The sequence below is a fragment of the Octopus sinensis genome, linkage group LG25, assembly GCF_006345805.1.
Source record: "Octopus sinensis linkage group LG25, ASM634580v1, whole genome shotgun sequence".
Classification (NCBI taxonomy): Eukaryota; Metazoa; Mollusca; class Cephalopoda; order Octopoda; family Octopodidae; genus Octopus; species Octopus sinensis.
This window is the reverse complement of record NC_043021.1, coordinates 4,322,120-4,335,699: the sequence shown is the minus strand read 5'-3', so window position 1 is coordinate 4,335,699 and position 13,580 is coordinate 4,322,120. Positions and strand designations below refer to the sequence as shown.

The 13,580-nt window shown below is 39.2% G+C and overlaps 1 protein-coding gene across 7 annotated transcripts in view; it reads left to right on the top strand.

The window, feature by feature from the left end:
• Positions 1-13,580, top strand: part of LOC115224461 (RIMS-binding protein 2) — a 595,300-nt gene that overhangs the window by 119,240 nt on the left and 462,480 nt on the right. For all 7 annotated transcript variants that reach the window (XM_036513377.1, XM_036513379.1, XM_036513378.1 and 4 more), the window contains 2 exons: positions 8,893-9,072; positions 9,924-10,040. In XM_036513377.1, the coding sequence (XP_036369270.1) occupies positions 8,893-9,072; positions 9,924-10,040 (297 nt within the window). The remainder of the gene's footprint in view (positions 1-8,892; positions 9,073-9,923; positions 10,041-13,580) is intronic.

Sequence of the window (13,580 nt, the reverse complement as noted above, 5' to 3'; positions counted from 1 at the left end):
CGTTGGCGATCTTTTCCTCTGTCTTCCCTTCTCTGGATCTTTCCTTCTCCTATGTTTCCAACGAAGAGCTCCACTCGAAACGTTAAACCCTCCTTCTTCCCTTCCTTCCCGAGCGTCCAATAATACTATACCTGTTCCATGTGCTCGCGTTGTTGTGTTTTCTCTTTGTGTTTTCATGTTTGGATTAACTATATATATATACACACACACGTATACATATACATATGAATATATACATACACAGGTTCTATACCCACTGCATTGTACCATGGGCAAATAAAGTTATATATAGTCATGAGCAGCTATTCTTTCACACACACAAACTCATAAACACACATGCACAGAATGAAAGAGTTCCATGTACCTTTTGTGATCATTAGATTACCAGTGAAGGTGGTGAGAACTTTATTCATATTTCAGTTGTTTTATTTTATCTTAATACTTGTCATTTTCCTCCTTTTTAGTATTCTGTCGTACTCTTTCCTTTCCTTATCTTCCTCCTCCCCCTCTTTTACCTGAGAGAATGAGCAAGGACAGGTGACACGGGAAAAGAGAGAATGTATGAGAAAGTGAAAAAAAGAAGACAAGGTGGGTGAATAAGGGAAAAAAGGAGTGGGAAACATAAATCAAGTGTGAGTACAACTAGGGTATTCTGTTGGTTAACACTGTTTTTGGGTACCTGCCTGATTAAGTTGGTTGGTTATTCTCCGTCTTAGAACAAATTGAACAATTTCTACGACTAATTTCCTGAATATGTCAACTGTACCTCTTCACTTTGTTGCTTACAATGAGTTTTCCAGTTGGTCTAGTCATTGGAACAGCCTGCTCAAAAAATTAACATTGCAAGTGGCTGAGCACTCCACAGACACGCATGCCATTAACGCTTTAGCATTCAGATTATCTTTGTTTCAGAATAATAATCGCAGACCCTCAGCTTACTCAAGAAATGAAGAGGTATGCTGTTATTATGGTTATAAAGGCTGAGCATAGCGATATAGAAATATCTTGATTTTTTAAAGTTGCCAAATCTTTTGTCTACAAAGTTTGTAAGGAGCTAGAAGCTGAAGATGGAAGCGTATCACCAGTATCAAAGCATAAAAAGCATTCTAAACACTCTGAAATCATCAGAACACATGAATTTATCCAGAAAATTCAACAGATCATTGAATTACAATCCCAGAAAGTCCATAATGTTTTCATCAGCACAAAATTATAGCAGAAGACACTTGCCCAAATTGCCACACAGTGGGACTGAACCTGGAACCACGTGGTTGAGAAGCATACTTATTACCACACAGCCATGCCTGCACCTATTAATTTCTTTCCACTTCATGTTAGTTAGTTAATTTTTTGGCTCAAAAAGCAAAAAGCAAGGCCATGTAGGGGGACATGGAGTTATGTACAGGGTGGTGTTCATGTAAAGAGTTCAGGCCACTTGAGGTCAAGGGAGACTTTGAACCGAGCGGTCGTCGGCATCTTCACCATCTCGTCCGGCAGCTTATTATTCCTTCATATTCCTTATTGCTGTATCTTTGAATTTCAATCTAGGTCTTTTCCCCCCTTGCATGCTTGGGAGTCAAGGATTTGTTTAGGGAGTCTGTTGTACGTGACCCAACCAACATAAATTTCTATCATTGAGGATTTCCATTATAGGAGGCAGACCTGCACATTGTAACTTCTCTTCCTTCGTGATCTTCCCAAAGAGAGCAATATTCAAAATTCCTCATTGCTGTCTCATCATATATGCATGTAACTTGTCAGCTTAACCCTTTCGTTACTGGATTTATTTTGAGATGCTGTGTGTTTCTTTCAATTATTTTAAAATATTAGCGCGGAAAACGGACGTTAAACGATGATGATGATGATAAGCGCCGCCTCGACTGGCTTCTGTGCCGGTGGCACATAAAAAGCACCATCCGAACGTGGCCAATGCCAGCGCCGCCTTGACTGGCTTCTGTGCCAGTGGCACATAAAAAGCTCCATCCGAACGTGGCCAATGCCAGTGCCGCCTCGACTGGCTTCTGTGCCGGTGGCACATAAAAAGCACCATCCGAACGTGGCCAATGCCAGTGCTGCCTCGACTGGCTTCTGTGCCGGTGGCACATAAAAAGCACCATCCGAACGTGGCCGATGCCAGCGCTGCCTTGGCTGGCTTCCGTGCCGGTGGCATGTTAAAAGCACCAACCGATCGTGGCCGATGCCAGACCCCCCTGGCACCTGTGCAGGTGGCACGTAAAAAGCACCCACTACACTCGCGTAGTGGTTGGCGTTAGGAAGGGCATCCAGCTGTAGAAACACTGCCAGATCAGACTGGAGCCTGATGAAGCCTTCTGGCTTCCCAGACCCCAGTTGAACCGTCCAACCCGTGCTGGCGCGGAAAACGGACGTTAAACGATGATGATGATGATAACAAAGAATTTAGTAAAATAACTTCGTTATCATTAAGCTAGTGTTAGGAACATAAATTGTGACTAAGGTTTGGTGGAAGATTTTAATTCAAAACTTATGAAAACAAGACATTTGTACTATAGAGCCAGAGCCGGTTTCAGCCGGGTTAGTAACCAAAGGGTTAAGCTTTATAGACTATCCTGGTTTCAAGTCCATACAAATAGCTACAGTAATACTTTAGTTATTGATTGCAAATAACCCTCCTTATTTTGCTCACAATGTAATAAAACCCTACGTTTATTAGTAATTCATACTTTCATTGGTTGTGTTGACATTTTGCGGTAGCAATTTATTTTCATTATTTTGAATTATAAAAGGTTTTTTTTTTGGTTTATTCTCTGCCAACATAAAAAGATTTTATTGTACCAATATTAACAAGGATCCCACATTGCTAATCTTTATATATAAAAGTAAGGTTGTGTGCTGTCTGTCTCCTACGATTTAGATTCCTAGCTACTCCCACATTTTGCGGTGCAGTTTAACCAAAACCGGGTATCTTATAGTCGTGATTCATATCGAGCCCTTCTGGGTATTAGCGCGCATCTACAATGAGTCTGCAATTTAAAAAAAAACGTACCATCAATTTTTCCCATTTTTAATGCATTATTGGCATATATAAGGGAAGTAACTCTCCAAAAAATTTATTATTAAATCTCAACTTAAAAAGCTACAGTAACACCCTCCCCCCTTTGTGGTTAGCCATATTGAGATGGCTATTATACTTTACATCTCTAAAAATGCTTATATAGTTATTTCCTTTACAAGCCCGAGCAACGCCGGGCAATACTGCTAATATAGTCTAAAGTATTGTCAAATAGAAGCTGTGTGATAGGAAGCTTGCTCCTCAACCTCATGGTTATGGGTTCAGTCCCACTGTGTGCTGTCTTGAGCAAAATGTCTTTCGCTGTAGCTTCAGCTGAATGAAGCTTCATGAGTAGATTTGGTAGACAGGGACTGAAAGAAGCCTGTTGTGTGTGTATACCTATTTCTTTACTACCCACAAGGGGCTAAACACAGAGAGAACAAACAAGGACAAACAAACGGATTAAGTTGATTATATCGACCCCAGTGCGTAACTGGTACTTAATTTATCGACGCCGAAAGGGTGAATGGCAAAGTCGACCTTGGCGGAATTTGAACTCAGAACGTAGTGGCAGACGAAATACTGCTAAGCATTTCGCACGGTGTGCTAACGTTTCTGCCAGCTCTCCACCTTAATGTGTGTGTATATACCATTGTATCTGTGTTTATCCTCTACTGCCACTTGACAACTGGTGTTGGTGTGTTTACATCCCCATAACTTAGTAGTTCAGCAAAAGAAACTGCTGGAATAAGTACCAGGCTTTTAAAAGCCAAAAAGTACTGGGGTCAATTCATTTGACTAAAAAATTCTTCAAGGCGGCGCTCCAGCATGGCTGCAGTCTAATGACTGAAACAAGTAAAAAATAAAAGAGAAGGAAATATATCGTTTCTAATCTATCTAAATAACTTTCACCACATAAATTAATCTAAATCTCTTGAGACCAAGAACTGACTTTTTAAAATAGTTCTGTGACCGATATTTCTTGGGAAAATGTTGTTTGACCAATGTAATTTGACAGAGATATGAGGCATGTAGGAATTTTCATTCCATAAATTATTTTTAAACTTGGAAAAGTCAAGTAGTGATTAAAAGTATTTTTGCATCAGCAAAAATATTGTAAATAGAGAAAGTAAAAAAAATTAGTTGAAATAATGAAACAAAAGTCATTCTCTGGAGCGAAGGCAGGAAAGATATGCTGTAATATACATGTGGAAGATCCTGGAAGGAATTATGCCAAATTTTGGCATTGGAAGCTACACAAATGCCAGAAAGGTTCTCCACTGCAGTGCCAAAGATCCAAAAAATGCTGTCATGCTTCAGGATCAGTTACTGCAACAGCCTGGGTTTCAAGGGCCCACAGCTTTTTAATATTCTCTCAAAGAGCCCGAAGGGACCTACACAAAGTATGATGTAGGTGTATTCAAAACAAAACTGGATCTCTTCCTGTCAAGAGTCCCTGATGAACCTACCTCGCGGCAGGAGACACAAATGAGGGCAGCAACATCAAACTTCCTTATTCACCAACTGTCACATATCGGAGGAGGCTCTCGATAATAACAGTGTAGCAAAATGACGGTGCCCCAGCATGGCCGCAGCTCTGAGTTGAAACCAATAAAAGAAAAAAAAAAAAATAAGAATCAGCAGCAAAATTTCTAATAATGGAAGAAAATTTTTTTTAAATAAATAAAATAAAAGAGGGGAAATAAAAACCCATTTGGGAATTCAAAAAAGTCAGAGTCCAGAAACCAATTCCTTATTGTATAATTCATTAAGTTATATTTGGTAAAAATTAATTTTTGATACATTTTTCGAATTTACTGCTTCATTCATTGTGGAATATTTAATCCAAGTAGACAGACATAATTTGAAATAAAGGATATTTCACACCACACACACACACACACAAATATGCACACATGCACACACATAGAGGCAAATATGTTCATATATATACAAATACACTCACACTCAGGCGAATATACTCACACACACACACACACACAAATATACACATACACGTGCATATTCTGCATATATATCAGAATCGAAATCGATCAATGGAAATTGCAGCTGAGTTACCAGTGCCGATGGCACGTAAGAGAACCATCCGAACGTGGCCATTGCCAGCGCTGCCCCGACTGGCCTCGTGCCGGTGGTGCGTAAAAAGCACCATCCGTTCGTGGCCATTTGCCAGACTCGTCTGGCACGTAAAAAGCACCCACTACACTCACGGAGTGGTTGGCGTTAGGAAGGGCATCCAGCTGTAGAAACATTGCCAGATCAGACTGGGCCAGGTACAGCCTTCTGGCTTCCCAGACCCCAGTTGAACCGTCCAACCCATGCTAGCATGGAAAGCGGACGTTAAATGATGATGATGATGATATGCAGGGTATTAGTGGTTGATATTTGTGTAGGGCTGGAATGTCTGTTGGGTTTTTTAGGTGTTGGCTTTTTTTTGGGGGGGTGGGTGGTGAAGATTGTTTGTCAGATTAATTTCTTATGGTTTTTTTTTCCATTTATTTCAACACCTTCCAGTATTATTTGCATTAGAAGGAAAAATATTTTTATAGTAGTGTTTTACAAGGTGTTAATCCAGCTTCGTAAACATACATGTAAGTATCATTAGTAAATATTGAGCTGTAGGATCGTAGGATCTACATGAGTATTTTACAGTGTTTTCCATTGATATGTGCAAGAATCAGTTGAAAATACTGCTCTGTAGAACCATAGAATCTATGTGAGCGCTTTACACTGTTTGCCATTGATGTTGGTGCTACTCTAAACCACAGGAGGTCAAGGTTCAGATTTTACACGGGATTTTAGAATGACGTTTTTAAAGTTCAAATTCCGTCCTGTATGCCAGTATATCAAGTCTATCGGCAATCCCCTGTGATGATTTGAACCAATCTCAGCAGGAGGTATTTCTCCCCTCCATACACACACAAGCATGTTCACTTTCCAGACATTTCTACATTACTGCATGTACTTTATATGCACTTTCTGACAAGTTGTGGTGCACCTGAGCACTGTATACAATAATTTCATCATTATTATTATTATTATATATCTGGTATATATGTTATATATATGTTATCATATATATACTATCATATATGGTGGAGGCGCAATGGCCCAGGGTAGCGGACTCGCGGTCATAGGATCGCGGTTTCGATTCCCAGACCGGGCGTTGTGAGTGTTTATTGAGCGAAAACACCTAAAGCTCCACGAGGCTCCGGCAGGGGGGGGGGTTGATCCCTGCTGTACTCTTTCACCACAACTTTCTCTCACTCTTACTTCCTGTTTCTCTTGTACCTGTATTTCAAAGGGCCGGCCTTGTCACTCTCTGTGTCACGCTGAATATCCCCGAGAACTACGTTAAGGGTGCACATGCCTGTGGAGTGCTCAGCCACTTACATGTCAATTTCACGAGCAGGCTGTTCCGTTGATTCGGATCAACCGGAACCCTCGTCGTTGTAACCGACGGAGTGCTTCCAATCCACTATCATATAAGGCAGCGAGCTGGTAGAATCATTAGCACGCCGGGCGTAACACCTATCGGTATTTCATCTGCCGCTATGTTCTGAGTTCAAATTCCGCCGAGGTCAACTTACCCTTTCATCCTTTCGGGGTCGATTAGATAAGTACCAGTTACGCACTGGGGTCGATATAATCGACTTAATCCATTTGTCTGTCCTTGTTTGTCCTCTCTGTGTTTAGCCCCTTTGTGGGTAGTAAAGAAATAGGTATATATGTTATCACCATCATCATCATCATCGTTTTCTCCCTTCTTCTGTGAATGGGGGAAGACAAAAATGGATAGTTTTTCATTTAAGCAATTCTATTAACACAATTCCTGTCATCGATAATTTGATAATTGATTACATTTTTTGTTGTTGTTTTAGAGATCAAAAACTTGAATATTCTAGAATCAGATTTCATTTTCAAATTGGTTGTTACTTTTTTTTTTTTTCAATTAAAAAAAAATCTATTTCCATAGATACTTTTTATACACTTTCTTTGAATACTGCACCACCCCACCACCACCATGCATGGAATTAAATGATATATGCTTTCAATTCCATGACAATTTCTCAGTTTACATTAAAAGTGATTCATTTGATTGGTTAATAAGAATATTTAGAAGAAAAGCAAGCATATTTTAGTGACAAATTTTCTGTTGGCTGTGATCCACTTACTTTAATTTTGCCAAACTATCATACCTGTGGATTCTTAAATATATTGGCTTTGAATGGAAAAACTATCCAGGATTAATTTGGATTTTAAAGAATTGTTTTTATAGTTTGTTCAGACTGTTTTTCACCCTGGTATTCTTCAAGTGCCGAGTCCTTATGTTTGCAGTATAATTGCTTCCTCAAATATTGGATTGTTGGATAAATTCATTAGCATTTTAATTTACTTGGCACGCCATTGCCATACGTCTGAAAAGAGGTAAAATTCATTCAAATTTCAAAAATGGTGAACAAATTTTCTGGAGGTAAAATACTGCCACAAAAAGCCATAAAATACTAAAACACTGCAATAAAACTATTTTTTGAGTTAATTCAAATAACAATGGAAAAGTTTAAAATAAACAGGAAAAAATTAATTTATTTGATGACCCAATATTTATATCCTTTATTATGATAGTAAACAACTAACACACATTTGCACACATGCACACATTTCAAGGTGTGTAAATTTTGAAATTTACTCTCTTGATAATATTTACAATCCAGAGAAATGAACCGGGAGTTACTCATCACAAGAATTACAGCAGGATTGCTCATACTAAGTGATCACTGATGCTTATTAAATCTATTTGATGCAGTTAGCAGTAACATGGAATATACCTGAGAGCTACAATAGTACCTGCCTGGATCACTTTATTCCTATACACTTACATACACACAAGCCTTGTGAGTAGCTTTTGCAGACAGAAACTGAAAGAACCTGTTGTGTGTGTGTGTGTGTGAATGTTCATATTTGTGTCTCCTCATCTTGACATTGCACTAATTGTAAACAAACATTACTGACAGACAAGCAGTGTTGTTTATTTCTGTGTAAACATAATCATTGTGTTGTTGGTATTTGAAGAACTCAGGGAAATAAAGCTTTTAGAAACCAGTGATGGTTGGCCATAAAAAATCTGCCTCAACGACTTTTATCTGACCTAAAGAAGCATAGAAGAGTGGACATTCGAACGAGGATGATGATTATATATAACAAACAATTTGTGTTCAGGTTTTGTTTTATGGATTTTCCTTCAGAATACTTATTTCTTTACTGCCCACAAGGCGCTACACACATAGGGGACAAACAAGGACAGACAAACGGATTAAGTCGATTATATCGACCCTAGTGCATAACTGGTACTTATTTAACTGACCCCGAAAGGATGAAAGGCAAAGTCGACCTCGGCGGAATTTGAACTCAGAACGTAACCGCAACTCAGAACAAAATACCACTAAGCATTTCGCCCGGCGTGCTAACGATTCTGCCAGCTTGCTTGCCTTTCCTTCAGAATACTCTCAGTCCACTGTTTTCTATTCACCATTCTTATTAATTCACCTCTTCTTATCGTTAACATGCTTCCTACAGTTGTAGTTATTGGATATATCTTCATTAGGACTGACTTATCAATTGGTTCCCCATTATCTTGACCCAGAGAACCATTAAAACCATTCTCAAGTGATTGTAGGAGCTGTATGAATTTGTTTTCTCTTCATCTTTAATTTGGATACCTTTATACCATTTTTGGATATAGTAGTTACCTTTTTTTTTTTTTACCTGAATGTGGATGGAAGGATCAGATTTATTGAAGAACATGGCCTGATGAAATAATTTGGTTTTTTTTTACACAGAAATCTGGTGAAAGCCATGATACAGAATCAGTTAGAAAACAATTTCAAAAACAGAGAGCACGAGAACATGCTGAGTATTCAAAGAGTTTATTGGCGAAAGAGAAAGAAATTGAAGAATTAAAAAGGCAATACCAGATATTAGCAGAAAAAATTAGCTCCATGTCAAAACAACTTCCACAGGTAAGTTAATTTTGGCAATGTTTAAAACACACAGCATTTGAGCACATTGGTATTATTAGTATTGTAGACTCATTTATTGACTTATATCCATACACGTCATTGTATTTCCTTTAATTATGTCCATTTGGTTACCTGTATATGTTGTGATTTGTAATCAGCCACATGTATGAGAAACTATTTACTGTGAAGTATATAAACCAGTCACATTTCAGACTGCATAATAAACCAATCTAATTTGATTCTGTAAGATAAAGCAATCACATTTGAGTGATAAAATACATCTGATCCATGCAAGCATGGGAATGTGGATATTAAAATGATTATGATGATGATATTATCATCATCCTTTAAGGTCCCTTTTCCGTGCTGGCATGGGTTGGACAGTTTGATAGCAGCTAGTCAGCTGAAGAGCTGCCCAGACTCCGTGTCTGTTGTGGCATGGTTTCTACAGCTGGATGCCCTTCCTAATGCCAACCATTTTACAGAGTGTATTGGGTGCCTTTACACAGCACTGGCAGGGGTGCTTTTATGTGGTACCAGCACCCGTGAGCCCCCAAGGTTATGATCACTCAGCTGAAGCAGGATGCAGGGGACATGCATGTATGCAATGGCAACTATGATTTTACTTAGCTTGACATGTCTTCTCAAATACTGCAAACTGCCTGGAGTCACAGTCCCTTTGTGAGGCCCAATGTCTGAAAAAATCCTTTCTCAACACTTTGTCCCACATATTCTCCCCACAATAGATCCCAGCACTCCCTGATGCTTCTGTCTCCATTCATACCCATTACATGACCATCAGATAGGTACATACTGGGAGTGATTGTCAATCTGTTAACATTTTTCTTCAGAATTCTCGTCTTTATGAAGATCAAGAAGAACTCGAAGCAATTATTAAGCAAGCTGCCAAAGAGAGGCTCCATTTAGAAAAACAGTTAGTCAGGACAAAAATGTCAGTCTCTTCTCAGGTAAGACAACAATTTCTTTTATATTTCTACCTTTTAATTTCCATGTTATAATTTGATACCTTGTTGACTTCTGCTTCCAGAGTGGAGCTTCCAATTATTATATTTATAAAAATAGATTATATTTCTGGTCGTGTTGTAGTCTTGAAATTCACATATTTTTGTTGCTCTTCTTCATGCATATTAGGAGTTGTTTGGTAACACGTATTACGCTTTTGCTAATTGTTTTAGACAGTCTCTATATAGTTGACTGCAAATATAGATGCAGCTGGAGGGAGAAGGGGTTGCACTAGTATCCACTTGATAGTCAATACTGCTGAGTAAGTTGTTGCATGTTAAATCTATGTGGAACTTGTTTTGTACTTTGTGGAGTCTGTAAATAAGTACAGGGATTCCTCGACTTGCGCGAGTAATTGGGGGACGCGCAATTCGAAATTCGCGCAAGTTGAGTACCAGATATTGTTATCAATTACTCAAACACAATTATTTTTACTTTATGTATATTTAAAATGATGGATAGATAACAAGATAACAGACAAGGCAATGCAACCATGGATAATAAATATTTTTACAACAAGCACAAGTCGAGAATACAACTCTCGCAACCTGAACACTCGGTATCAAAAGTTGGCTCGCGCAAGTCGAATTTCGCGCAAGTTGAACTCGCGCAAGTCGGGGAATCCCTGTACTATCATTAACCAGGCTGAAGGTGCATTTTGAAAGAGTAATCATTCACTCACTCATTCGCACTCTTGCTCAATGAAGCTAGGGTTATCCCAGGTTAATGGTCCCAAAGGTGCCATTGTGTGTAGAGCCGACCAGGTCCAGTAGTGCCTCCCATCACTGGCAGTCCCGTGCCAGCTCCTCTGTATCCTCCAAGATGATGTTTAGCCTTCCAAGCCTGTTTCTTTTCTCTAATAGCCCTGTCAACAACATTGTTCCACCACCACCACCACATTACTTTGGGTCGAGAGGGTAATTTGCACCATCCACAGATCTTGTCAGTGGCCCTCAGCAGGTTGTCCCATAGAAACCTCCAGTTGTCAACCTTGCTAGAATTTGAACTCAGAACATGGAGACAGCTGAAACGCTGCTATGCATTTTGTCTGGCATGCTAACAATTCTACCTGCAAGCTGCTTGACAATCACTACTAGTGTTAACGGAGGTAAAGTGAAGATCAAATAAATAGTGCATGCGTTTATTGGCAAAAGCTGACCATCCCCAAATATACCAATATCTGTTACAGCAGATGATTTCACATCAAGAATCTTGCAAAACAAATACATATAGGCGCAGGAGTGGCTGTGTGGTAAGTAGCTTGTTTACCAACCACATGGTTCCGGGTTCAGTCCCACTGCGTGGCACCTTGGGCAAGTGTCTTCTGCTATAGCCTCGGGCCGACCAAAGCCTTGTGAGTGGATTTGGTAGACGGAAACTGAAAGAAGCCCGTCGTATATATGTATATATAAATATATATATGTATGTGTGTGTTTGTGTCTGTGTTTGTCCCCCTAGCATTGCTTGACAACCGATGCTGGTGTGTTTATGTCCCCGTTCATTTGTGGTTCGGCAAAAGAGACCGATAGAATAAGTACTGGGCTTACAAAAGAATAAGTCCCGGGGTCGAGTTGCTCGATTTGAGGCGGTGCTCCAGCATGGCCGCAGTCAAATGACTGAAACAAAGTAAAAGAGTAAAAGAGAGAATAATTTACTAAAAATTGAAACGAAAATTGATTTCAGTCTCTCATAAAGTTTGATATAACACGAGTTCTCTCCCCTTTTGTTCACTTAACGTGTCTGCATCAATAAATTTTATATAGATGATTACATTTTATTTTTGCTTTTATTTATTTTATTTTTTTCTTACACTCTTTGCTTCTCCGTTTGTGAAACGGTGGCGTTAGTAGCATCGTATGGCTTCTGTCTAGAATAAGTCACTGAGCCAGATCTCTTACTTGTGGTGCGTGAATCGCTGTATGACTTCAGTCGATGGAATATGGTTTTATGTCTCAATGTGATTAATGTTGGCATTGTTCCAAATTCTCAAGAGTTGAGAAAACAAAAAAGTTCAGTCTGTGTGCATTGTTAAGACATAATGGTGAGAAATGGGAATCACTATGTGATGTATTGTGGTGGATATAGGTATTCATGCCTGGGCCCAGACAGAGGAGGCCAAATGGAATTTAGCCAAGAACAAGATGGGGGTAGTTAGGAAAGCTATCAGGCAGATCTGTATAGATATCAGAGAAGAATATTTAAATGAAAAGTGATTGTTTTATAAAAGCTTATATTCTAATACTCTTTTACTGGGTTGACACATTGGACTGAGGCCATGCTGGAGTACTACCTTCAAGTGGTCATCCATGTTGTGCTCTCTGTGCATGTGTGTGTGTGTGTATGTATATATATATTTCTTTACTACCCACAAGGGGCTAAACACAGAGGGGACAAACAAGGACAGACAAAGGGATTAAGTCGATTACATCAACCCCAGTGCGTAACTGGTACTTAATTTATCGACCCCGAAAGGATGAAAGGCAAAGTCGACCTCAGCGGAATTTGAACTCGGAACGCAACGACAGACGAAATACGGCTACGAACTTTGCCCAGCGTGCTAACGTTTCTGCCAGCTCGCCGCCTTTTGTGTGTATGTATATATATGTGTGTTTGTGTGTGTGTGTCTGTCCTCTCTACCACCACCTGACAACTGGTATTGGTGTGCTTATGTCCTCATAACTTAGCAGTTTGGCAAAAGAAACTGAGAGAATAAGTACCAGATTTATAACCAAAAATAAAATTCTGGGGGTCAATTCATTCTACCAAAGCTGTTCAAGACACTGCCCCAGCATGACCGCAGTCTAATGACTGAAACATGTAGAAAGATAAAAGAGATATTTACTTTCATTTTGAATTTTTTTTTAATGAAATACAAAATTCAGGAGAAAAATATTACAGCTTAGCAACAAAATAACGAGATTAATGGAAAACAATAGAATCAGCAGTGAGTAAATAATAAAGATAGTGTCTTTGAGAAGACACTAGTGTAAAAAAAAAATGAAAAAAACTATTGCCAGCAATGTTTTACTGTACACTTAGATAAGAAATAATTTCTTCCGCTGTTGTTATATTTTACTTTAGTGAAAGAGTCACAGCCATGTGGACTATTAATGCTTGGCTGCAACATGTGGTCTTGGGCAGAAACACTCAAATCACATAGATAAAGTTTACTGATGCAGACAACAAATCTACAATATAATATAACATCAGCTTCACCACTTGGGGGAGCTTACATGAGCTTGAGAGGCGGTTGGATGGAACTTACACTCGCCTCCTTATGAGAGCTCAAAATCTCTCGTGGAAGCGTCATCCAACCAAAGTACAAATATATGGGAAATTACCACCTGTATCATCTTTTGTGAAAGGTAGAAGAGTCCAGTTTACTGGACATTGTTGTAGAGCTGAAAACGAGATAATTTCTACTCTTCTCCTCTGGAAGCCATCTCCTCGCAATACCAGAGGGCGCACACTCTCCTACCCTGATG